The 27,878-nt window shown below is 45.9% G+C and overlaps 1 protein-coding gene across 1 annotated transcript in view; it reads right to left on the bottom strand.

Moving 5' to 3' along the window:
• Atp8a2 (ATPase phospholipid transporting 8A2) overlaps positions 1 to 27,878 on the bottom strand; it is a 591,431-nt gene that overhangs the window by 194,755 nt on the left and 368,798 nt on the right. Inside the window, 2 exon segments of the mRNA XM_059273541.1 lie at positions 20,498 to 20,608; positions 23,626 to 23,809. Coding sequence (XP_059129524.1) covers positions 20,498 to 20,608; positions 23,626 to 23,809 — 295 coding nt within the window.

Raw genomic sequence — 27,878 nt, 5'->3', positions numbered from 1 at the left:
ATTTTTCACAAGTTCAGCATGGAAGTTTAATATAACCTTAACAGTCCAAAGATGTGACATTCTGAGTAATGACCTTGCCCTGAAGCAGCAATAGTCCACGAGGACTCCACCTAGAAACAGTCCTGCAATTACACAAACCAGCATGGGTTCTCCAAAACGTTAAGATATGTTAGGATATAGGCCCTTCATGGAACAAAGCCTGTAGTCTTAAGACAACCAGTCAACAAGGCTGGGTGTGTGTGTGTGTGTGTGTGTGTGTGTGTGTGTATGTGTGTGCAGCTTATTCCACAGCCTACAGAGCTGTCCATTATTCTTCATGAGACGTCAGTAAATGCAGAGCTTGATCTGGGTTAAAGCTCCTGTTATTCATATAGGAATAAACTAATATAGAGAAGCAAAGAGAACACAGAACTGGTGGCTGTATTGAGAGCTGAGCCCACCTGATTAGTAACACAGCCAAAAGTCCAAAAGCAACAACAATTAAAAAAAAAAAAAAGTCAAGTACAATGAATGCAAAAGACAGACTTTGCGATGGCGATTTTGTCTTCCTACCACACTGTGGCTTTCTTGACCTGAATGGTCATTTAAACACAGCTCACGCAGAAGTGTCAAAGTCCACTAGACTGACAGAAAGATGACTTTTGATACCCTGGTAACGTGGGACATTTGGGAGTAACATTTATCTAGTAGGGAGAGTTATTTGTAAATACAAATAGGAGCTCTCTTGACAGCTGAAGGCCTTCACACACAGTCAGAGGTCCTGTGATCCTCTGACTCATGGCACCCTGTTTCTGTGGGGATGGGCCACTTTCATTCTTGGAGTCTTAGGATAATCATTTTGACCTCAATATGCAAACCAGACACAATTTTTGGTTCCTTTTCTTTCTAACCTCCTTCATTACAGCACCTATTCAAAAGCATGTAGGAGTAAGCAGTATGTATTTTCCTCAGTATAGAAATCAACATATCATTTTAGGATATTAAAAAAATTCTATAAAACCACAGAACATACCATCCATAAATTTGGTAGTCTAATAATAGCATGCATGTTAGGATCCTCTCCCCTGACTCACTAATGTGTTTTATATGCACATATATTTGTACTCTGAGTTTCTATGGTGTAAAAATATCACTATTTACCATAACAAAGCTTCCTCTTGGTCATTAAAGTGCTCATTAATCTTATTTTTAAGTATACACAGGGGTCTGGTACCTGCAAATAGAATGTTCATGGTCCAAGCAAAGCTTTGGCTAGAGGGGGCATCTGATTGCAGAAAGACTGGTAGCACTGATTGGCATGGGTGCAGTTTGGGGGCAGAAGAAAGGTCGTCAATGGAGCTTGTTTCTGTAATTTTGTTTCCATGGTTTCGTTTCTATAATCTTTTCACTTAAGCCTTTCTGCTATTCTGTGTAAATTATCATTCCAAGGTGCCAAGGATGTCCTCAGGCTTTATGCATCCTCCTACTCAGAAGACAGGTGCTCCCATCTGAAAGCCTGGATTACTGGGCCAGGTGGCAGAAGTCCCTGTCTCCCGAGGGCTCTGTTCAGCCCTCTGAGGCCACCAGAGGCCCACATCCTCTCAGGAGGTCTGTGGATCTAGCTGGGACAGCTTTGTCAAGGACCACACCACAGGACCCCTGCCAATGAAAGGTTTGCACTTTCATCCACTCACGCTGCTTCTTCTCCTTCGGTTCCCCATTCTTTAGGATCTGCTATTTACAGTGTCAGCAGCTTTAAGAGGAATCAGGGAAAGGTCCATCAGCAACAGGGAAGGCTGTGTCCACACAAGGAGTGCTTCGAATAAACCTGAAGGTTCATCCTTTGGGGCCACCATGAGAGAGTGGAGACAGTCCCTAGAGAGGCCAGGCCCATTCTCTGGTATGGAAACAGCTCTTTTCAGTCAGAGCCTGGGCTAATTTCATACTTTGGGGAGGGACTGCTCACAGTAAGAGGGACTTAAGTGCCCTGATGTCCTTTCTAGAGGCTCATCCTTACAGTTCCTGCAGGGATAGTCTTTGTGGTCAGAACTGCAAGACATCACAGTGCAGCCTCCTACTGAATGGTCCATAGTACTGATGGTCTTAGCAGTAGCCAGATTACAGCTTCAACTTACTCCCTAGTCATGATAAATATTCTTAAGAAGCCAGAAGTCACAAAGAGATCATGGGAGAGGTGTGGGGAGGCTCAGAAAGGTTCTGGAACTCTAGCCTCAGCCTGCCAAGAGCTCAGATTACAGGTGTGAACCTACACACCCAGTTTAAAAATTAAAAACATTAGGGAAATATTATCCTGTAAACTTTAGATTTCTAGCTTGAAATCTAACAAATAAATGTGAAGAAATATTTTCTCCATCTGCCAAGTTATAGCCAGTCCCCCATTTAAAGGGATTGATTAGTTGCCTAAGAAAACATAAGAAGGCACCAGAAAAAATTTGAGACTATTTTAAGTTAATTTTCATCTCTTAGGTAAAAGAAGTCTGGGGTAAATTTGTTTACTGTTTATCCACAGCTATCTTCTAAATATCAGAATATTTTTTAACAATCTTGATATCTTTTATTTAAGACATTTGTTAACAGATACTAACTAGATTGACCTTAACTCTAAAAGGAAAAAAGATCCTGCACGTTTAACATACAGAATAACAATTATTCTTGTTGCATTTCTGGAAAAAGCTCACTTAAAAAATCATCCACTTCCACTAAAAATACACATCTAAAGCCATCTATGTCTGTGTGCTGACAATCTGTCACACTAGGGGAACCCTTCCAGCTGTCACTGGGTGGATATGGAAAAGAAACTGACTAAATAAGCTAAGCGTGGCATGGAGGTGCTTACATGTAGGAGCAGTGGCTTGCAGTTTGCTGTAACGGTCACGGTTAAAGGTTAAGGAAATAGATACGAAACACAAGCATTTTAACTATCCTATCTTCGCAGGTCAAAAATCATGAGGAACATGAATCTGTGGTTGGCTCAACCGTGCAGAAGATGACCCTGCCCCACACCCTTCAGCCATCTACCTTCCCAGAACGAAAACGTGGAGTGAGAGACGATGTCCTGTGACTAGTCACACACTCAAATGGAAAGTACTCCCTAGACTTCTTCAGGATCATGTTGTCTTGGAGGAGGCTAAGTGTTAAGTTTTTCAAATGTTCTTCCAGTTCAGAAAGTACTGAAGCAATACTTATGATCACAGCCCTGTTGCTTGAAATGAAAACCCAGCTGGGGATGGGTTGACCACCTTTAGTGGGGCCTAACTACGAAGGATGCCAACAGATGTGGGTGGACTGTGAGCATGCTATTCATTATGGAAATGCTGCTCGTGCGTGTGTGCATGCGTGCGTGTGCGCTCGTGTGTGTGTGTGTGTGTGTGTGTGTGTGTGTGTGTGTGTGTGTGTGTCCCACCATCTCCTGGGGAATCTTCCTTCCTTCTGTCACTTCTGCTCCTGGCAGTCCTCAGAGCTCGTCACATGATCATGCTTTGCCATGGAGGTTTTCCTTCTGGCATTTTATCCGACACTGCAGCAGTGTTTGCCAGAGGAACCCCAAGCGAGGTCAGGAGGAGTCAGCTAAACACACACTGACCTCACTGGACACCATGCAGGTCTGTGGCAGGCAGAGGACTCAGCTTGGGGCCCTGCTTCCAGCCTGTACCAGAAAGGTATTTTAACATTCCTAGGAAAGATTTATTGACTCAAATACCTGTGCTGGGTCAGATAATGGCATCACAAATATACTAGGGACAGCAGAAACTCCAGTGGCCTTCACTGATAGATATGAATGAACTTGTTCCCACTATTGGCTCATTCATGGTCAGCATAAAATTTTTCTTTTATAACCAACAAAAAATTTCCAGGGAAGATTAAAAAACAAAGAATGTTCTCTCTCTCCCATCAAAGCTTAAGGGCGTGTGGTGCTTATCTGTATGTGTATCCCCACACAAATTTGTTTATACATGTACACGGTCCTATACAGAAAATATAGACAACTTACAGTATTAAAGGAGGCACACTGGGGATGTTGCTCAGTTGGTAGAGTGTGTGGGTAGCATGTAAAAAGCGTGAGTGGCATCCCTAGCACTTTATAAACAGGACCTAGTGGGATACAACTGTGACCCTAGCACTTGGGAGGCGGGGGAAGGAGGATCTTAAGTTCAAGAGCTAAAGCCAGCCTGGGATGGGGTACATGAGACTGTGTCTCAAAAACAAACAAATTCTCTGCAGTCTTTGGGAGAAGAGGGATGAGGCAGATATGCAGGCATTTACCACAGCAATTAAATAGGCCTATCAGGACACTCTCTCATGACAGTGACTTAAAAGAGCCACACAGACACACATTCTTGAGCAATGGGGACCGTGTCAAATGTTAACTCAGAAATGAAGTCACAGGGGCAGATGCCAGAAATGCCTGCTGCCAGCTGTACCCAGAGATGGGCAGGTCCAGGAGATTCCAAGGAGTCCCCACAGAGCACGGCAAAGTCTGGTTAAAAGGAGGGGTGACAAATCATCCCAAGGACCTCCAAAGAGGCCAGTGAGTGGTAAGGTACATTAAAAGAGACTGGCTGACTACATATTACTTCCCAATTGCCACTCACCCGACTGCCTTGAAGCCAATTGATGAGATAAGCAGGAGATTCAGCTAGGGCCCTCCAGGGAGTTTATGGTCTAGTTAGAAGGATTAGAAACCACTTTGGGAACGCTTTACAGAAGTGGTGTGTTTCACCACGCTGAGTGTAAGGAGGTCAGAGAAGCAGAGGTCAGAGAAGCAGAGGTCATAGGCAGGAGACGCTGCGTGGACGCCGGGGAGGCTGAGGCACTTGACCTGGGCCTTGAAGAATGTGGCGCACACGGAAAGCTCGAAAGGACACTCCACGGACAGTGTCCTCTCTGAGGTTGACTGTCCCATTGGGTGGGCATGGCACACAGTACTGTTTTGTTAGTTTAATTATTTGGGGTGCAAGCCTGGGGCTTTTACTTCAATTGCGCAGTAAACGTAACTGCCCCACAATCAGCGTCTGAAACTAATGTGTTCTTCACACAGGGCTTTTGAGTAGCAGCTTTTACAACTGGAAGATGAGGGTTGTTTCATTTCCATTTCTGCTTCTTAAAATTGAGTTAAACAGCCTTGGTCACGGATGCAGACAGAGTCTAGACAATTCTTTGACAATGGGCCTGCTAGGTTTAGGTTATAGCTTGTTAGTCAGCCCAGAAAGGAACCTCCTCCTCCTCCTCCTCCTCCTCCTCCTCCTCCTCCTCCTCCTCCTCCTCCTCTCCTCTTTTTCCTCCTTCTCCTCCTCCTCCTTCTTCTTTTTGCTTCATTTTTTACAAACTGAATACGGGTAAGTTAGCTTTGGGGGTAGAATTCTTTTGCAGATTCCCCCTACCAAAAAGTCACCGCATACAAAGTGCACCTATATTTCATAAAATGTAAATGTACTTAGCCCAAAGAACAGCAACATGACTCCGGAAAGCCGGTTTTCCATCTTCCTGTTAAACACTAGTTCCTAGATACACCCACTCATTGGCTTGTTCTCATGAGTGGGTCTTGCGAAGCAGGTAAAGTTTGTATGTGCACACACTGAAGGATTTCAGAGCAACGAGGCAATGTGGCTGACAGAACTTCTGACCCATTAACCCTATATGACTGTTCTAGATTGGGGTTGGTTTGACTCCCAACGTCTCTATGTTCTTACAGTGCCACAGGCATTTGCGAGGGGCTTACGTTGAATTTTGAGTGTTGCTCCTTGCCCAGACTGCTGCCGTATGGTGTAGCATCTTGTGCCGGGCAGCTATGGTGGCCACAGCTCCTAGTCCCTCCCATAATCATCTGGGATGAACAACCAGCACTCTCTAGTTATGTTGCTGAGCTGTATTGCTGGTAGGTTGGGTAGATTACACATGTTTCTAATGATAATTTTAACTTACTGTGAAATTATCAAGACAGAACTCCACCATCAGCCATAGATTAATCATACAGTTTATTGATCATACATCGTCCCTGGTCAGAAATGCAGACTAACACAGCAATTTGCCCATCTGGAAGCAGGAACATTATTTTTATTAGTAGTTTAATTACCACCAGGACCTCAGAGAGATAGGAAGTGTATGTTCAGCTCATCAGTAGTTCCCCGGAGCTGCTGGTCTTGTCCCCTGCCTTCCGGCAGACACCTTGACTCAGTGCATCCTAGATCTCACGTGGTTTGGGTCCACATGAGATGCTTTGGCTTTGAAAGAAACCAGCAAAACTCACATTCTGAGAGCAGCGGAATGGCTTTCAAGTGGATTCCTTTATGGTACCATCCAGGTTGACAGGACTGCTGGGGGCTGTGTGAAGGGCCGAAGGTGCAAGGGACCAAGTACATCAGCTTCCTCCTTTCATCTACCTGCCCTTGAGGGAGCTCAAAAGGATGAGGTGTCTGGGTCCAGACTGAAGATCGAATTTGTAACCCCCTGGGGCAATGCAAGGGCAAGGACATAGATATGTGAGAAAAATGAGTTTTTGGTTATAGACAGGGGGCTATTGGGAATTCCTGTGTTCGTTAGTGTCTCAGCTACTAGCAACCTAGACATGAACCAGGGCAGCTTAATCTAGCAGAAGTGGCCATGTTTATTTGCCATGGTGATGACCTAGTGTCAGAATGTCTAGTAAAGCTGTGCTTCAGGCAGAGTTTTCTAAAGGTGTATTAAGAGGAGACCCGCCTCCTCCTCCAGGTTTCCAGCAGATGATCAGTGACTATACCACAGTGTTTCGGGCACAGAAATTTGCACTAGGGGCAGGGTGGTACCTAGACCAGAAGAGTCACAAGTTCTCAGCAATATTATAGTTGTGCTTGCCAAACCACGCCTCTAAAAATGATGTCCATGTTCGCTTTGAGGGTTTACCACGTGACTGACCAGGGCTTTCCTATTATCTCACTTTCTCCTCTCAAATGTTTTGATGTGTGAACTTCTATGACCACCATTTACTAAGGATGAGGTGGTGATAGGGCTGGGTCCAAGTTTGCATGCCTGGAGCTGGAATCTCAGTGTCCCAAGGTGCTGACTACAGAATGTCACCCCATGACCAGCAAAACTGCCAAGGTAAGAGCGGTCTAAGGAGAAGTGCAGCCCCTGGCTCCTGTCACTTCCTCTTTATAGCAAGGGGAAACATGGGCTGGGGACCATGCCAAGCCAGTCTTTTACCGCCCTCATCACGTCATGCTGTTCTCCCCAAACTTTACTCAAACCCTTCCTTAAAACTGTGATGTTCCCTGGTGTTCTGTAATGCCTGGTCCTGGGCCCCCAGGTCCTGGGGCAGGGGCTAGACAACTATCAATAGAACTCTCCAGCCATGGGAAAATGAGGCCAGGGCGGCAGCAGGTCAGATCCTCTGTGATGTGGAACCAGAGGCCTTTGGGTAAAATTACTGCTTGACTTTGCCCTCATGGAACAACACAGAAAAGCCAGATGGGAACAAGAACCATGTTTTTCACTGCTTGGTACAAAAATGAAACTCTATTCAGTTTGATATACAACTGGACAGTTGCTGAAGACTGGAGGTTGGATAGGAATTTGCCTAGACATGCAAATTGGGTTTATAGAACAAATTCTCTGGGAAGTTAAACGGAAAAATCCATTAGTAAGCACACATAGCAGACTGCTCTTGGGGGTGGGGGGCAAGGAGGACTCTGAACTCGCTCATTGAGCAAATACACTATCTAAAGGTCTGCAGTGCTGTGAAAGATGTGGACAGACAGTTCACCAAAGAAGATAGGCAGATGGCAGATAAGTTCACAAAGTAACTCTCAATGGGAAAATAATACAGTGTGCCCATTAGTAGGTATTTACCAAGTGAAATGAAAGCCAGTTTATGCTAAAATGTAAAAAGGCAGGAGTTACTCGTAACTGTAGAACGTTGACGTGGCCCAAATGTCCTTCAGTAAATGAAATGACCTGGGGTACATCTGTGCACTGGAATAGTACTTAACAATTAAAAGTTATGCTGGGCGGTGGTGGCGCACGCCTTTAATGCCAGCACTCGGGAGGCAGAGGCAGGCGGATCTCTGTGAGTTTGAGTCCGGCCTGGGCTACAGAGTGAGTTCCGGGAAAGGCACCAAAACTACACAGAGAAACCCTGTCTTGAAAAACCAAAATAAACAAACAAAAAACAAAAAAACAAACAAAAAAAACAATTAAAAGTTACAAAGAATGAACTATTGAAGCTCGCAACAGCAAGGGCGAATCCCCAGTGCATTAAACCAGGTGGAAGGAGCCATGCGTGTGCATCCCATTCACGTGACCTTCTGACAAAGGCAGAACCAGAGTCAGAAAAACATACCACTGCACTCTGGGGTCTGGGTGCAGAGCTGAGCAGTGGCAGCCAAGACACCTGGGACCCATCTGAAGCAACTGGCGACTCTGTATCTGACTGCAAGTACTTCTGGTAAGACTCAGAACCGCACACTGAAAAGGGTTAATTTTAGTGCATGCAAATGATACGTTATTCAAAAAGTGGTATACCATACTAATAAACACCTTCAAAAGAATTAAAGAAACATCTACGGCGAGGCTAACAAGGAGTAAAAGCCTCTAGTTAATAGTTCATGTTATGAAAAAGCAACTTTCGAATTGGCAAGGGGCCGACAAAAAGCTTACCACAACAACATGTGGCTTGTTCACAGAGCGGCAATAAACTTCATCCTATAATCCCCAGGCTAAAGAGAGGCCAATATTTTAATCGATATTTTACTGGCAGACTCTGGAGGTATAAACAGCATTTAATAGGATGAATCGGTATTGCCTCCCGTTGGCTTGAAAACCAAGGCAGGAAAGCCTGTACATCACTCCTCTGCCTGGGTTTGCTTTAAGGGTGCTTGACCCATCAGGACTCGAGACGTGAGGTGTAGAAGGCAATCCAGCAGCCCAGGACATCAGTCAGAAAGCAGTCTGGCTGCCTGAGTTGATGGTCAGAATGCAGCAGACGTAACTTACCACTGAAAGTACAAACACTAGAGGGATGAGCTTCCTGACTTGATACAAGTAACAGAAGCCATTTGAACTCACGGGAAAGGCAGCAAAACCCAGCACTAGGACCAAGACAGCAAGCATGCTAGCACGAACAGCTCCACTGAACTCTTGCTCATAAGTGGGCTTTAAGACATGGGCCAAAACCCACATCTCCCTCCCAAGTTGGGGTGACAAGCCTACAGCTAGAGAGGAGCAGAGGAGCCTGATTCCTGCTTAGGACCCTTCACAAACCAGGGCACAACTGTCAAGTAAATGCTGGTGATGGTTTTTTCACTTGGGGACAGTACTCTAGATGCACCAGCCATTCACATGGTCTCATGCCATGATGGTCTACTCCTGCCATAGGCCATGCTCTTTCTGTGTCATAGGCTTTCCTACTGCCTGCTACACAGTCTCCACTCCTGAATTTGGACGTTCTACCATTCCTCACCAATGTAGCCATTTGCTGAGAATTATGCCACTCAGGTACATAGGAGCCCAAATGGACAGGCTGGCATGATTGACACGTCTGTGCTCAGACTCCATCTGAGTGAATTTTGGAGTGTATATGTGTTCATGTGGTGTGCACATATGTAAGTGTGCAGGTGTGTGGAGGTCAGTGTGGATGCTAAGTATCTTCCTCAATTGCTCTCTTATTTTCTAAGACAGCTTCTGCTGTGGAATGTCATTCTGTATGCTGTGAATGTATGTTGTTCTGATTGGTTGATAAATAAAATACTGATTGGTCAGTAGCCAGGCAGGAAGTATAGGTGGGACAAGCAGACAAGGAGAATTCTGGGAAGAGGAAGGCTGAGTCAGGAGTCTCCAGCCAGTTGCAGAGGAAGCAAGATGTGAATGTCTAACTGAGAAAAGGTACCAAGCCACGTGGCTAAACATAGATTAGAATTATGGGTTAATTTAAATGTAAGAGCCAGTCAGTAATAATTAGCCTGAGCTAATGGCCAAGAAGTTATAATTAATATAAATCTGTGTGTTTACTTGGGGGATGCGAGTGGGAGGGATTTGTCCCAACCACCAGTAGGCTAGGACACAGGAAAACTTTCAACTACAAGTTTCCACTGATGATGGAGCTCACTGATTCAGCTAAAATGACATCAAGCTCCAGGGACCCTCATGTCTCCAGCTCCCCAGAACTGGGATTACAGGCAAGTGACCCCACAGCTGGCTCTATGAGGCATGTACCAAGGATCCAGACTCAGGTCTTTACAATTGCCTGGCAAGCACTGTAGAGGCTGAGTCACCACCCCAGCCTAACAGAACCAATTTTGAAAATTAGACAGTGGAAATTTTAGGAAAGTGTCTAGTGCAGTGGTTCTCAACCTGTGGGTTACGACCCCTTTGAGGGTTGAACGACCTTTTCACACCTTAGGTTACCTAAGACCACCTACATATCAGATCTTTACATCATGATTCATAAAAGTAGCAAAATTACAGTTATGAAGTAGCAATGAAAATAATTTTATGGTTGGGGGGTCACTACAACATGAGGAACTGTATTAAAGGGTGTCAGCATTAGGAAGTTTGAGAAACACCGCTCTAGTGGCAAAAGCAGAGAGAAGCCATAAAGGAAAACAATACAGGAGAACTATAAATAGCAAGAAAAACCACTAGGGAAAAAAAAAAAAGACCAATTAGTAAAGTCAGTTTTACAAAGGCAAAAACCTGAGAATTTTAGGCAAGATAAAAATTAGGAAGAGGTAGGAATGTGTTTAAGATGTGCAATTAAAATGATTCATTATTCTCTCAAGAGACAATGCTAGATAAATTGAATATAAACTGCAGGTTCTCAGGTACAGGTGTTTGTATGAAAATGATGCCATGAAAGATTTAGGTTAGATCGGAAAGCCATTTCATCAAAAAGGGAGACATATGTCATTCCTCTCTTAGAAATCTCCAATAGTTAAAAAACAAAACAAACAAACAAACAAAACCACAAAACATCAACAACAAACTCGCAGATGCTTACAGGATTGCCTCTACTGAGCATGTTCAGTCTGTTTGGTCAGGGGCAGAGTTAAGACAGAGTTCCTGTCCTCAGAGAAGTCACAGCCAATTTCTAAAATAAAAATAACCAGTGCAACAGGAAGGAGAGAGCTGGAATTCACGAGTCTTTAACTTGGGAGTGGAGTGAGCCATCCCACACTGCTGGGGCATGGTTTCGTTTCTACCCAGTGCCAGCCAAGGAAGGACTGGGCACCAAGTGGGAACCACGGTCGACCTCTCAAGGTCCCCTATCCCTACAGGTCCTTTACTCAGCTATGTTTTCAGACTTGGACTTAAAAAAATTATTATTCCAAGGAAATTTAAGCATTTTATAGAGTTTCAAATTCTCAATTTTAAACCCATCAATGTCTAAATATGTTTTTTTTTAAATGCTGGGTATTTATAATGATCCTCTTAGATAAAACAGCTGCAAAAACATCATTAAAAAAGCTCACACCATCACATGTAAAAGGCAGTAAGAGTCTATTTTTATAAAGTTCAAAGCGACTGCGAATCTTGCAAGGGAATCCCTGAGGATGCCTGGACGGCAGTTTCTCTGCCACTGGGCCTGCCTCCTGCCTGCCCCTACTCCCTCTCCACCTTGTGCTAATAAACTCCCAGCTCCATGCACTAGCAAGCAACTGGCCTTTCAGAGAACATTCCCAGCACATGGCTAACTACTTCCACAGCCATCTTCTGACTGAAATACAAAACCTCCTGTGTTCCTTCCCCAGGCCTCCTCTAACGCTGACATCTATCTGAGATGGAATAAATGCTGAGTGTGAACGGGAAAGACAGGTGCTGGCCTCTCTTGGCACACTGACCTGCCCCTCTCCTCTTGCCCATTCATAGCTCTGCATGGCTCCTACCCATCTGTCTATCTTAACCCATTTCACCCTGGGACCCGGAAGCTCTAATCCATTAACCCTGTGAAGCACCAGCACACACTCTGCCCAGCCAGCAGTCAGCTCATCGTATGGGGCTGCAGGACCCCTTACCTGCATCCCCATCCTACTCAAACGGCACAGATCCTGGGCCCAGAGCATTTACTTGAAGAATGAGGCAAGAGAAGGAAACTTCAGAATATTTCTACTTCAAGGTAGCTTCCACAGGAAACCCCTCTGAACGGTTTTCTCATCCACACTTTGACTGCTTAACAATTATTAACACCAAATAGGAACCACCCAGGCACTCATGGACTCTATAAACTGGGATGTTTTTAAGATAGGTTGGCACCAAATCTGTGCCTGCAGTTTCCTGGATACACAGTCACCAGGACACTAGGCTACACTCCCCTGTCAATCACAGATGGGAACATGGTAGAGTTTATCCTGAGTCTCCTAATCTCAGCATTCCACTGGCTGCAGGGCTTCTGTAGCGAATGCATGGTCTGTACATGTCATGGGGTCACATCTCTGATGGAAAAGCCAACAGGTAGACTGTCTTTGGTGCTTTTGGCTGGTTACCATGTTCACAGTAAGCTTACAGCTGCCCATCTACCTCAAAACATATCAAGAAACATAAAGGCACCTCTGCCAGGGCAGGCACACAGACAACAAGAGAGCTTAGCTATCAGGAATTTTGTCTTTTCCCACAGTGACATTTCTTGTGTTAAAAACATAACACTGTGTGTGTGTATACAAGTGTGTGCACATGTAGTATGACTGCACACACACACACACACACACACACACACACACACATTGTACATGTGGAGGTCAGAGGTCAATGTTGAGTATCTTTATCACTCACCACCTTCTTTCACGGAGACAAGATCTCTTACTGAACCCAGAGCTGATCATTTCAGCTAGACTGTCTAGCCAGCTGGCCCCAGGAATCCACCCCCTGCACTGAGATTACATATGTAATGCCACCACATCATGGTTTGGGGTGGATCCAAAAGATCTCAGGTCCTCATACTTGTGCGGTAAGCCACTTCACCTACTGAATCATGTCCCCATCCTCCAAACACATTTGAGGGATCTTTAAGTTATGTTCTATTTTCAAGAGGCTGGGTCATGGGATGGACTGTGTGAAAGTGTGTGGTACGGCAGGAATCAAACCTAGAGCCTTGTGCATCCTGGGTAGGCACAATACTACTTAACTATATTCTTGATTTCTTTTTTCATTTCTTAATTTTGAAACAAGGTCTCATTAAACCCACCGGGTAGCCCAAACAAGAATTTGTAATCCTCCTGTCTCAGCCTTCCAAGTAGCTGCAATTACAAAGCCTGATTCCACAGGCCTGGCTTAGATGAATTCTTCTGTGTCATTTGTTTACGACAGCTATTCTCTATAGATGCCAACATTAATGATTTTCAGATTTATTTTACGTGTATAAGTGTTTTTTTCCTGCATGCATATATGCATACCATGTATGTGCCTAGTTCCTGCAGAGGCCAGAAGAGGGTGTTGAATGTCCTGAAACTGGAGTTACAGGTGGTTGTGAGCACCCATGCAGGTGCTGAAAACCAAATCTGGGTCCTCTGCAAGACAGTAAGTGCTCTTAACCACTGAGGCATCTCCCCAGTCCTAGATTCTAACATTCAAACCAAAAATTTACCCCAAAGCCTTCTACTCAGTGTGCCATTAAGCTGTGAAACAACGAATACACACACACACAGACACACAGACACAGACACACACACACACACACACACACACACAACACATATATGTTTTTTTTTAAGTTAAAAAATTCAAAGCACTCACATCCTAAGATGTTTTGGATTAGAAACAGCAATTTATACACAATTATAAGTCATTTTACTTTTTAAATGAGAAGCACAGAAACTGAGACATTGCTAAGCCTTTCCTCGTGTTCTGGAATATGGGGAGGGGAGTGAGCGGGGAGGAGGAGAATTTGTTGTTTATCTGCTTGTTTTCAGCTTGTCAGACAGTGATAGATCTGCACTGGCCATCAGCCAAATTCTGTTAGTTCAGGCTTCATTTATTCCCACTAGCCTCTTTCATTCGGTAGTAGTATTTTCAGACCTTCATGACAAATGCATGCCTAGAGCCCCCTATCCTGTACCAGTTTAATGGCCCCAAGAAGGCCAAAATGTCGATATCCATCACCATAAGTTGACACTTCAAATCCCATATAATCACTACATTATAGCCATCATCATGGATGCTCTCCATATCCAGACCAGTCTCCTCTCTGAGACAGTGTGGCGCACCGTTCCTAAGTGACATCAGAGCTTACAAAAGGCCGGTGTCATTATCTCCCGAAATATCAGCTACATGTAAGTAATGATTCTGTTAATCTACTTAAGTTTAATGAATACTGACTTTTAAAAAAATCTGTTTCAAAACTAATTTTTTCCCAGGGGTTCAGGAAGGTGGTGGGGGAACACCATCCCAAAAATGCTTAAAATGCCGCTAGTGGTTGGTCAAGCTATGTCTGATCCAGAAAACTGAACAACTGGGTAACCGTTAGTCCCTCTTGGGACATACCGCAGAGATGACACACCAGGACTTCAAAAATTTCCAAGCACCCTTTCCTAACTTCTTTATCCCTAATTTTTACAGTTAAGGCAAGTTCTTCCAGTTATCAAAATAAAAGAGTTTTTTTTTTTTTTTCTTTCAAAAAAAAAATCCATCTCTGGCCTTCGTTTATAAATCACACAAGGAGACAGTTACATAAGGGTCATGAGTTATGATCCAGACTTAACAGTATAAAAGACATCTAAATTCTCCACTCGCTGTCTGCCCTGCATATTGATGGGCAATTTTTCTAAAATCACTTTAACCACAGACTTTGTCTGTTGCAAACACAGAAAGGGACTTTCAGTTTCTTAAAGCAACAGAAGCCCTGCCTGGTTATTAGCTCACATTCCTCTGGCACTCCCACACCTTGGCCAGCCATCTCTCCTGATCTTTACTGTTTCATTCCAGTTCTGGAACCCAATGCACAGCGCACAGGGATGCCCCTCTCCTGCTGGCTCCAGGAAGCCCATCTGCATGGAGCTTGAATCTTCCAGTCCCTAGCCAGTTCTACCTTTGGAGAACAGTCCATCTGGCTGCCGCTACAAAACTCAGTGTGCAATTGGTTTAATGCAAAACAAAACTCCATGTAAAATTCCATACAATCGGCCTTTACACTGCATTTCCCTCAGTGTGGCTAAGGCGGCAAAGCGTTGAGACCTTTTCCACTTTCAAGCTTTTATTTCAATTGTGCTAAAGTAGATCTAACACAAACTCTACCATTTCAGCTCTCTTAAAGTGCACAGCTCTGGACACTCACATCACTATGTAGCCACTGCCTCGTTCTTCTCCAAAGCTCATTGTGACACTCTTACTACCTGTGGGAGGCAGACAAAAATGGGACCTTTTTCTAATAGAAACCCAGTTCTAACTGGTGGAACTATACACTAAAGAGGGCACATCTTGCAGTATTTTAGCTATACTTCAACAGCACTGGCAGAAAACAAAGGAAGAAGATGCTGTGGGAAATGAAGCCAGTGGGGAGTGGGCCCCAGCTCTCACAGGGTCGGGTAGATAGATGGAGAGGGGTCACTGGGGTCCCGGCTACCCGGCAGCTCACTGCCAATGCTTCCGAGCACCTCTTCCCCAGCCACCCTGCTGGCCACTGGAACTGGTCAGGCGTATGTTTCAGGAATCCCATCCCGGCTTCCAGAGAGACAGCCGAGAAAGCGCAACAGCCATGAAGGTGAAAACTACTAAAATGAGGCACTAGCAACGGAACAGAGGCAATGGCGACGTGCTGTTCTTGGTTTTACCTGCTGTGGGGGCCTCGAAGGAGCCACAAGGGCCACCATTTTGTTCCTATTTTCAAATGGCTGCAACAGTAGCCACTTCACCTAGAAAAATTTTTTGTGGTGCATTCAATGAATGCTTAGCCGATCTGTCAGCAACAATGGATCCATTATGCAGACAGAAGTCCTCACATCAGGCCCGTGGCTTGTTCAAGGCAGTGCGATATAACGGATGAACCAGACTAACATCATATTGGAATACCTATGGCCTCGGGAGTGGGAACATTGCTGTTCCACAAGGTTTCTTACAGATAAAACTGGAGATGACACAGATGCTTGGTCAATACAGAAGAGACTAAACAGGCTGCAGGGGACCACACAGTGGGACGGCATACCCAGGGTCCATGTGAAGGAGTGGGCAATGGTTCTCATGTACCCAGGGTCTATGTGAAGGAGTGGGCAGTGGTTCTCAGGGATGCATACCCAGGGTCCATGTGAAGAAGTGGGCAATGGTTCTCAGGGATGCATACCCAGGGTCTATGTGAAGGAGTGAGCAATGGTTCTCAGGGATGCATACCCAGGGTCTATGTGAAGGAGTGGGCAATGGTTCTCAGGGATGCATACCCAGGGTCCATGTGAAGAAGTGGGCAATGGTTCTCATGTACCCAGGGTCCATGTGAAGGAGTGGGCAATGGTTCTCAGGGATGCATACCCAGGGTCTATGTGAAGGAGTGGACAATAGTTCTCAGGGACACATACCCAAGGTCCATGTGAAGGAGTGGACAATGGTTCTCAGGGACACATACCCAGGGTCTATGTGAAGGAGTGGACAATGGTTCTCAGGGACACATACCCAGGGTCCATGTGAAGGAGTGGGCAATGGTTCTCAGGGATGCACACCCAGGGTCTATGTGAAGGAGTGGGCAATGGTCCTCAGGGACACATACCCAGGGTCTATGTGAAGGAGTGGGCAATGGTTCTCAGGGACACATACCCAGGGTCTATGTGAAGGAGTGGGCAATGGTCCTCAGGGACACATACCCAGGGTCTACGTGAAGGAGTGGGCAATGGTTCTCAGGGACACATACCCAGGGTCCATGTGAAGGAGTGGGCAATGGTTCTCAGGGATGCACACCCAGGGTCTATGTGAAGGAGTGGGCAATGGTCCTCAGGGACACATACCCAGGGTCTACGTGAAGGAGTGGGCAATGGTTCTCAGGGACACATACCCAGGGTCCATGTGAAGGAGTGGGCAATGGTTCTCAGGGATGCACACCCAGGGTCTATGTGAAGGAGTGGACAATGGTTCTCAGGGATGCATACCCAGAGTCTATGTGAACCCCACTGTTACAGAATAGTATACCAAGCAGGAAGGACCTGTCATGCTACAATTTTCACCGGAAATCTAGATAATATAATAGTCCTCATAAAATAAGCCAGGCCACAGAGTGGGTGTGCATATGCATGTTACCCAAATTGCTTTTAGCCTCCATTTTAAAATGTCTGGTAGTTACATGTATCAGAGGGCACTGGAAATGAGTTCACATTACTACTACAACGGTTCCTCTGTGAGTCACAAGGAAACCATAAGACACACAAGTAACATGCTTAGTTTGTTCTCACTTAAATCATTAATTATAACCTTATCTTTGTAAATTTTTTTTTTTTTTGCAAATGAGCAAATTCTTTCTGTAATGATCTTTGATCGTGCGGTTCAAAACATACTAAAACAGCATGCAAGCGGTACCTCCCCCACTCGAAAGTTACATCTGGAGTACATGCTGGTGCCAGGGCAGTAATTTGGCATTATTCTGACCAAGAACCAGTCAAGAGTTTTGTTCTGTTGGTTTCCAAATTAGAGCCTCCCAGAAATCCTGACCAGAATCCGAGACACAGAATTACGGAGGCTTTTACCTTTTTTAAAGCTTTCTGAGGAATGTATGGAAGAGCCTTTGGCAGCAGACCGTTTAGCAATTCAGAGCTGCAGCCAGTCATTTGAGGCGCTCCCTCACTCAGCACTCAGAGCCCCATTCCAAGCTGCTCTTTGCAGACGTACTAAAAGGGTGCTCTACTGAGCTCTAGCCCACTTGAAGCAAACAGAGAAAAAAGAGAGAGAGACAAAAGCAAGACAGTGGGTTTAAATGACTAAGAAGGCCCCCGAGGGGTGCTCTGGGAAGCGGAAGGTTTGGAGCCCCACGTAGAACGTCTTGATAAGAAGTCTAGACTATCAGCCATCTGCTGGTGGTGAGGAAAGCCAGATTATAAAGAAGCTGTATAAAGCCCACAGCTATAGGGGCAGAATGCTGGGAAACTTGGGACGATCTGTAGGATCCCAGCTCCTTTTATGCTGCCCAAGCTGTTATCTACGACCCCAAGTGACATTAAGGAGTGACTGCTATCGTGTGTGCAAAAAAAAAAAAAAAAAAAAAAAGCTGGCAGCTTGCAGGCGGGGGACAGACATTTCTAAATTCCAAAAAGGAACAGTGAAAATTGGAGCAAGAAGAAGACAGTGATAGCAAAATGTGTGACACCAACATCCACATGGATCTGAACCTCCCTACCCTGAATTATATAGCGATTACATCTACAAACACCCCCAGGTCCTGCTAGGTATCTACTTGCTGTTCACTGTAAGCAGGCAGGACCTTTGACACAGAGGACTTGGGGTGGAGAGAACAGGCCAGGCTGTCGGCTGTCAGCGCCAGGTCTCTTCTAATCACTTGTGAGGTTCTTTTAAGGATCAAGAGTGCTCCCAGCACACTGGGAGCTACTGAGTCAACTAGACCAGCCATCTTCTATGCAGAGATAGCCGCACTCTGGGTGCACAGAGCAGCCGGGAAACTGCCATTTATGCAAACCAGCCAAATGCCGTTTTCAGGTGGGCTTGAACACGGACGCACAGGCTGTTTGTGTCCCACTGATGCCTTCGGCTGGGCAGCCATGCACTGCAAACAACCTGTACAGCTTGGGAAAAACCCCTGTCCTAGTGTGGTTACCCGACAAGTAGCATCAACCTGTACATGTGACTGGAAGGATTCAGTAGGAAAGAGTTAACAGGCTGATGAAGTAGTGGTTAGTCACTGCTTCAATAGCAAGCCACCTGCTCGAGCTGGGGACTTAGGAGACAGCACTGGGAAGAGTCAATTTCTTCCTTGGTTACTATTTTCACTAGGAGTTGAAAATTATACCATAATAAAATGAGATTTTCAAACAGAGGCAAAATTGATTTCTATTGCTCCAAAGATGACTTCCCCCGCTCTCTTCTCCTCCACCTCTTCTTCCTCCTCACCCTTTTAGACAAGATGTCATGTAGCCCAGGCTGATCTGGAACTCGTTGAATAGCTGAGGCTGACCATGAAACCCTCACCCTCCTGTCTACCTATCAAGTGCTGGGATTACAGGCATGTGCTACTCTTTCTGGCTAAAACTTTTTATGGTCTTTTTAACAGTAGCCAAGTTTAACTTAACTCCCCCACCCCATCTCTCATTGTTGTGATTATTATTTGGTATTAGTACCGGGGACTGAATCCAGGGCTTTGCACGTGGTGAGTAAGTGCTCTACCACAGAACCACATCCCCAGCCTGGCAATCTGGTGTGTCAAGATAGCCTCAAAGACACACTTTTATAGCAGCGCTGTTCTCAGGAAGGAAGAGCTGTGTGAATAGTATCAAACAGCAAACATAAGGAACCTCGTCCACTTCCGGGGCCTCGCCCTCTACCTAGTAAGCATGTGTTTTTCTCATAAATGAATTACCATCTTGGAAAATGGTAGGCCTGTGCTCATTAGTTTTTGTCAACTTGACACAAACTGAAGTTATCCTGGAAAGGGGACCTCACTTGAGAAAATGCCTCCATCAGATTGGCCTATGGGCAAGTCTGGAGGGCATTTTCTTGATTGATGATTGATGAGGGAGGGCCCAACTCATTGTGGGTGATGCCACCCATGGGCAGGTAGGTAGTCTTGAGGTGTGTAAGAAAACAAACAGAGCACAAGCCCCGGGGAACAAGCCAGTTATCAGTCCTCTGGATGGCCTCTGCATCAGTTCCTGCCTTCAGGTTCCTGTTTTGAGCTCCTTCCCTGACTTCTCTCAGCCGTGGACTACAACTAACCTGACCTAATCCTTTCCTCCCCAGGTTGCTTTTGGTCGGCATTTTACCACAGTGCTAAAAAACCTAACCAAGACAAGGACGACAGAACAGGAACTCAATATACCATTTGAGATGACCTTATCAGTTTCCTACTAGATGCTCCCCTCACTCCCACCTTTGCCACATGTGCCTTAGCATCCCCAAACCCCAGGGGGAGTGAGGGCATGATCAGGAAACAGCAGATTCCAAATGCAGCAGGGAATCAGGTCCTGTTCGTGCAAGGAAAGAAAAACACGGGACAGGTCGTCTGGAAATGTCTGAGTCACCCAGAAAGATGGGCACCTCTATTTTCTGACCACACTGGTCTCACTCTGCCTCAGCAAGATAAAGGAGAGAGTGACAGCAGTATTCTCTGCCACCACTGACACAAGCTAGTGGGAGGGAAGAGGAGCACAGGGCAGGGATGGCAAGATTGGGAGGAATAAGTGGTTGGATGAAAAAGAAAGACTGCGTTAACCTTGGCTACTTATTACAAGCCTTGTGGTACAGCCAGCTTAAAAAAGGCTGCACGACACAGATCTTAGTAAGATCCAATAGTATCTTTAATTTTCCATTAACAATCCCTTTCTTAAGATGGATTCAATGTCTAAAGACGTCCGCTGCAGAGGCCTGCCTCCTTAAGGGAAGGGATGCTCCTTACCTCAATGATGTAGAGGACCACATTCTTGTAGAAACAGTAGAGGATGCACTTGGTCACCCGGTTGTAGCTCCAGGCTCCATGAACCAAAAGCAGCTTCTCCAAGTAGGAAAACTGAAAAGGGACAGTGACAAAGTTCAGAGCAGCCTGTCATTGAGGAGTGAAAGGCATGGACTGTCTTTATGAGCAGAAAACGGTCAGGGAAGGGGAGGGAACCAGACCCTTAGGAAGCCAACAAAACAAACAAATGAAAACAAACACAAAACCTGCTCCCCTGAGGTGGCGCTCTCAGGGCAGCTGAGAAGGAAAACTCTCTTCAAGTGACTAATGGTTGTTGTTGTCCCCAAACAAGCTGCTGGACTCTCACTATGACTGTTGTGGAACTCTTTGAGCTAAATGCCTTCCAGAGTCTTAATTAGGCAAAGAAGGTGACTATCTGGACTGTAAGAAAAGCACACTGGGACAGGACACCTCCGTCAGATCCAGTCACACGTTTTACGGTAGACCACGGGAGGAAGGGGCAGAGACACTCACCCAACAAAGGTTTGATTCAAGAAAGGAATGCACATGAGTATAGTGGTCTGTCAGTGTGTCAGCTAAAAGCTCTTATCCTTCCAATACCCTACAGAGGCACCTGGACAGACTTACCCACGGGCACACAGATATGGAGATATACAGACATACAAATGCAACACACACACACACACACACACACACACACACACACACACACACACAGAGCCTCCACTTCTACATCCATGGTGTAGTCCTTCTTTATCTCCCACTCAGAGTACCCGGTTGTGCAAGCAGGGGCAGCTGACTAGCTCTGGGTAGGAGTGATTTAAGGGCTCTTGTAGTCTGAGACAAAGCCACAGTATTCCAATAGCACATACCCTAAATCAACTGTCTCCCCAGAGTCATTCAAGACAGACAAAGGCAGGGAGATGGAATGTTCTCTGGCAGACTGGGAGCCATGGTCTTTGGACACACATCATACCACACAGGCCCTTTGCCTAGCTTAGGTGGCCAGCAGTGGCCAGTCACCTGTCCAGTAGCTGCTGTGTGTGCAAGCATAAGGCAGACAGCAAGGGCATGGAACCAGGGCTCTGCCCACTACAGGACTTTCTTAGCATCTTTTCTTTACCTTATGGGGCACTTCCTTCAAAACACAATTTTAAAAAATGCAGCCACCCATATCAAAATCATAAAGAACATGGTGTTAACTTCATCCAGACATGGTTATCACTTCAATGGGGCAGAGGAACTCACCCAACTGGTGGTGTTTCTGGCACGGTAATTAAGGAAGAGGCAGTTTAGAATCTAGTGCTTGGCACAAACTCAGCCCTGAGATGACAGTGTGCCTCTGAAGCACAATGAACAGGGAAATCCAGGCATGGGTATCAGTGGCTGCCTCAGGTTCCTTTGGTAGAGGTGGCTACTACCCTGGAGGGCAGAGAAAACCCCCAAATGACTTAGAAGGATTTATCCCACCCCTCTCGGATGCTTCCTTTTAATAAAAGCGGTTGCTTCACCTTCCACATCCTATCCATGTGCAGTTTCAGTAAGGAATCCCTGCTCCTAGACATTCTAAAGAGAAAAGCAGACAAATATTTGCCTGTAACTCCTAGGAAACCTCTTAAGTTCCCTTCCAGCTGTATGATGTTATAACTCAAGTATTTAATAATGCTGGGGTGTATAACATCCACAGTTGCTGACAGCAGACAGGAAGCGCGGGTCCCATGGGCCTCTGCACAGTTGACTCGGCAAAGTAATGGAGCAGGTGTGTGTGGCAGCCCCCAAGTTCACGGGGCTCTGCTGTTCTCTGATGTTGGGCCTGTACTCATCCCTCAGGCCAGTCGTTGGGTGCATAGGACCTTTAGATTTCTCACCTGGAAAATCAGAATTCCTACTGCCTACGCCAGAGATCAGCTCAGGGATTTGAAGTCCACAAAGAAACAAAACTGACTTATTCAATTTCCAAAGCCACATGGTCTGGGTAATTTCTTGCTACATTTGCAGAACCTCAAACTAGAAGGAAGCGTGAGAGGTGATCAAACAGAGCTTCCTTCAGGGATGGGGAGTCCACAAAGTAGCAGAGGACCAGACCACAAGCTCTGGGTCTTATAAGAAGGGTGTTTTCTATGCATCTCCTGATTTTAGCTGAAAAGATGTCAACACCTCTGTTCCTTGTAATCATGTAGCTAGGGTTAACATGTTCTTCAAAAGCCTATTCAAGGAATCAGGGGGTGGGGGCTGGTGCCATAGCAAATACAGGCATTTAGCCACAGGACCCTACAACTGGGTATCTGGGAGAACATGCCCGTATTCCCTGGGACTACACTTCTAGATGATCTACCAGGCCAGATAGCCCAGATATTCCCTAGAAGGGTCCTGAGGCTGACTCTTCTGGCTATGATGAAGAGTTAGAATTTCTTGGATTGTAGGAGCACATGTGAGGTACCCAGGACACACATCAGAGCCAATAACCACAAAGCACATCAGAACCATGCTGGCGACACACAGTTTAGAGAAGAACGGACCGAACTGGGCCTGACTGCAGGAGGCTGCTTGCTACTCTCCATGAGTCACCTGGCCCCTGGCCTCTCAGTTCACCTCAGAGCAGGGGTCCTAGAGGGTTCCCAGCCATGATTGCCAAGAGGGGATATCTCCAAGTGACTGCTTTGTTCTGGCTTTAACCACTTGCCCAGAGCATGTCAGCACTTCTGGAAGAAAGGAGGCCCTTGAGTGAGAGTCTAGCAGAGAATGGTACTCTGAGAACAGCTGTTCTTCAGTGAGGGGTGCACGTACACACACACACACACACACACACACACACACACACACACACACACACACCCACACACCAGAAGGAACAGGAGTAGAGAGGTCAAGAGCCTAGGGACCTGTCTACCAGGAAAGGCACATCTTTGAAATGACAGGTCCATGGGCCAGTCCCACCTCTGGCCCAAGGAAACCCAATCCAGAGAAGAGGCCTCAAACTGTTCAAGACTCCAACAGCAGAGCCATCAGTTAATCTAGATGGTGACCTGCCAAGGTGGGCAGAGTCCTTGGGCTCAGCTCTGGGCTGTCTCCTCTGCCCAGCTGCCGTCACTGCGAAAAGGGAGGCTGACCTGTGCAATGGCATAATCGGAGTTGTTGGTAGCCTGCATGCCCTCGTTCCCGCTGATCCCGACCCCTACGTGGGCTGTCTGGATCATCCCCACGTCATTGGCACCGTCCCCGATGGCCAGAGTGATGGCTTTCACCCGCTTCTTCACCACATCCACGATCTCAGACTTCTGCAGAGGGGACACTCTGTGAGAGAAGAGAGAAGAGGGAGGAGTGAGGACAGCAGGCACCCTTCCTGAAGGGACAGCGGCAGCACACCGGCTGCATTCAGAGGCAGTGACCAGACAACATACGCATGCAAATCCAGTGCATACATTTTATGCTCACATGTGAAGAAAGCTTTGCAAAAACAGAAGGCTGGCTTTCAAGTGTTTGCATTGACGCACCCTTATCTCTAAAGCAACCTAAACACAGTCAGTTTGCCATCCACTGCTGAGCGGAGTGAGAGGCAAGTAAACCTGGGGCTATGGGCACTGCCCAAGACCAAACATAGGCAATCTAACTACCAGGGCCTTTGAACATGTCTTCCCAATAAACCGGAACACTGGAAGAGCCTCCCCACCCCCACCCCCTGTGCTGTGTTATGTATCCTGCACAGTGCTGGGGCTGGCAAGGGAAGTTCCAGAGAATTCACAGAAAGGAAAGAAAACAGGCAGGGTGTATAAGAAAGAAAGGGCAGGAAGAAAGCAGAGCAACAGGAAAGAAGAGTCCATCTCTACCCAGAGATGATGATGCGTTTGCCGGGTAGCCAGGGCAGGAGGCTGAGTCTGCACATTCCCAGGCCTGAGGTCTTCTGCTACTGGAGGGGCAGGAGAACAGCCCAGAATGGGAAGTAGCCCCTGCCTGGGAGGATGGAAGGGGCCCAGATGTCAAGATCCCTCCACACTCTGGGACGTGACCTATAAACCTAAGGACTCAGTGGGCAGCAATGTAGGTTAATGAGCTGTTCACCACAGTGCAAGCCAGGATGGTTCACCCACATAGAAAGTGCCACTAGCACCTCAGGGCTGAGTTCTTTTTAATCCCAAGTTGGTAAACTGACATTTGATTTGGGGAATTTACAAGGAAGCCCCTGAGTCACCTCCAGAGAGGGGAGTAGTGGCTGTGCTCACACGTGGGCTGTGTGTAAACTAGAGCGATGCTCAGAGACCTGCTCTTTTTCTCTTTTAAATAATTTATCTTTATTTTATGTGTATTGGTGTTTTGTCTGAATGTATGTCTGTGTGATGGTGTTAGATCTTAGAGTTATAAACAGTTGTGAGCCGCCATGTGGGCACTGGGAATTGAACCTGAGTCCTCTGGAAGAGCAGTCAGTGCTCCTAACCGCTGAGCCATCTCTATAGCCCCAAGACCTGCTTCTTAAGTACTGTGCCACCTGGCATGGCCCCCATGCTCAAGGACACCCTGGGCAGACCTGAGGCTGCAGCTTCCTGGGTCTATATGTCACTCACCTGAGAGTGAGTTGACTGATAGGTGGTGTAGAGAGAAAGGATATCACTTGGAGGTTGGTCATTTCACAGTGAAGGAGGGGCTACAAGAACTATGGACATGGAAAAAGGAAGGAGATAGATAGAGCAAGGGTGGTGTTTGAGCCAAAAGTTGTTGGTTTTCTACTGGGTATTACAGTTTTGTTCTTAAGGTGTCCTACGGAGGCCCACACATTAAAGGCTTAGTCCCCAGGCATTGGGAGTGGTGGAACCTTTAAAAGATGGGATTGTGGCTGGAGAGATTGCTCAGTGGTTAAAAGCACTGAGGGTGATACCCAGCACCTACATTGTGGCTCACAACCATCTGTAAGTCCAGTTCTAGGAGCTCTGATACTCGCTCTGACTTCTGCAAGCACCAGGCACATATGTGGAACATAGACATACATTCAGACAAAACACCCATACACATAAAATAAATTAATCTTAAAGAATGTTTTAATTAAAAAAGATGGAGCCTAGTGGGAGGTCTCTCAATCATCAAGAGTATGCCTTCAAGCAGACAGTGGGACCAAGTCCCTCCTCTATCTCTTTTCTACTCCCTAGCCTTGAGGGGAATGTCTTTGGTCTACCATGTACTCCCTGCCATGGTGTTCTGCTTCACCAGGGGCCCCAAACAAGGACGATCAATGATGGAGTGAGACCCCCCCAAACCAAAACAAAACAAAAAGACTCCTGCCATCCCAAATAACTTTCCTTCTAGTAACAGAAAGCAGGCTAAAGTGGCCAACAGGAGCGAGCTGCAAGTCACCAGGCTTGTTCAGTTCGGCTCTGGGACTTGGCTCTGAATTCTTTCAGCCAAGCCTATTGCAATGGCTGACAGTCCACTCCACGAATATCCGACAACTGTCTCTTTCCAACTAGCAAAAGCAAGGGGTATATAAAGCAAGGGTTACCTTGGCACCGTAGGAGCATGAAATTCTCGTCAAGGATTTATTACGCCCTTACACTGTAAGGCCTTGAGAAAATAGAAGTCTAGCACATGCTCAGCGTTCAAAACAGATGTCAAACAGCCAATTTCTACAGAATCGACTGGGCACCATTACGCTTCAGCCACGTGGAGCCCCTGAGGATGCCAAGTTGCCACATAGCAGAAAGCAGCTCTTTCTTAGTCTTAATTTGTGACCTGGAATCATGCACCATACTTAATAAGCATTCCCAGCATATAATGTGTCCACCCCATAAAATAAAACTCCAGACCACATCTGAGCTGAGCAAGGTGCTTGGCACACTCCTGTAACCAATTTTGGTGCGTTATGAATAAAAACATAAACCCTAAAAGTCCCATCAACTGAAGTAGTCTACATATATACAGAACGTAATAGATGTGCAAATGAAGAATGCCCTCTTGAGACTTAAAAAAAAAAAGGCTCAGTAACCCAAAGTGTCTCGTTTCTATGTCCTGACTTTTTAAAGCTAGTTTTCTCAAGTTACTTCGAACATAATGCTTAAGTAACACCAAGGGTGGATGCTTCCACAGCATTGACGTCATACATTAATTTACCTGAGCTATAAAAGCCCTGGTCATAGTGAGTTTCTCATTCGATCTTTCAGGGCATATAAGTGAACCTAGCAAATCCCTTTCCTGCTCAGTCACCTTTCAGAGGGGGCTGGGCCTAGATTATGGATTGGTGTACAGAACTCCCATGAGCTGGAGGGGTTGACAAGGACTCCTTCCAGAAACATCCAAGAGAATGCCAGGCAGATCATCAGTACCAACCAACTAACCAGATTCACTGAATACTTTCACTAGTTGATCCCAAATGATGAATTAGATACTAACTACAAGAAGTTTGCAGACACTGTGCCAGATCAGTGAATCTCAAACATTAAACAAGGACCAAAGTCATCTACAGACCCTCATTCAGAAAGCCAGGGAAGGGCCTGTGTTGTGGTCTGAAGGAGAAATGTCCCCCATAGGCTCATGTAGTCAAGCACTCGGTCCCTGATTGGTGGCACTGTTTGTGACGGCTGAGAACCTTTAGGAAGTATGTCACTTGGGCCAGCCTTTGAGTTTTATAGCCTGTGGCCCTGCTTCCTGTTCTCTTCTGCTTCCTGTGTGTCTTTGAAATGTGATCAGTATGCTTCCTAACCGCTAGGCTAGCCTCACGTACCTGCTGCCATGCCTCCCCAGCATTAAGGGCTCCATCCCCTCTGGAAATGTGAGCCAAATAAACCCTTTCTTCCTTAAGTCGCTTTTGGTCAGGACTCTGCCTCAGCAACAGAGACATAACAAACAGCCTGTGATGGGAATTTCTAACCAGCTTCTACGTAACGCTGAAGTGGTTTGTGTCAGTGATTATCAAAGTTCTTCCTAGTTCACATGTTACCTAGCCACACTTAAATGATACCATAGGAGCATGGAAAAGGTCAGATGATGATGGTGGTGGTGGTGGTGATGATGATGATGATGATACCTTTGCAATACCACTGAATCTCATTCCCTTTTCTTAAACCTTACAGAGTCTTCTTCAACTTAGCCTCAATTTAGGCTGGTATTTCATTGAAGGTATCCTATAAATGTAAGTACTTCACATGAGATGGTAGTGTTGGAATGTCAGAACGAGACAAATAAAATTGCACTTCCTCTTTCCTTTGGAATGGTGTAGACTATACCAAGCCTAAATCACAGAAGTACTGAGCGATATACTGCCAATGTATCAGAAATTTTCACTTGGAAAAGTGTTCACTTTCCTGTGAAGGAAACTATACTACGATGGGGATTTTTCTTTGATTAGACAATCCATTGAAATAAAAGACTATGACATGTT

This window comes from Peromyscus eremicus, chromosome 9, assembly GCF_949786415.1.
Source record: "Peromyscus eremicus chromosome 9, PerEre_H2_v1, whole genome shotgun sequence".
Classification (NCBI taxonomy): Eukaryota; Metazoa; Chordata; class Mammalia; order Rodentia; family Cricetidae; genus Peromyscus; species Peromyscus eremicus.
This window is presented reverse-complemented; position numbering and strand designations above follow the sequence as displayed.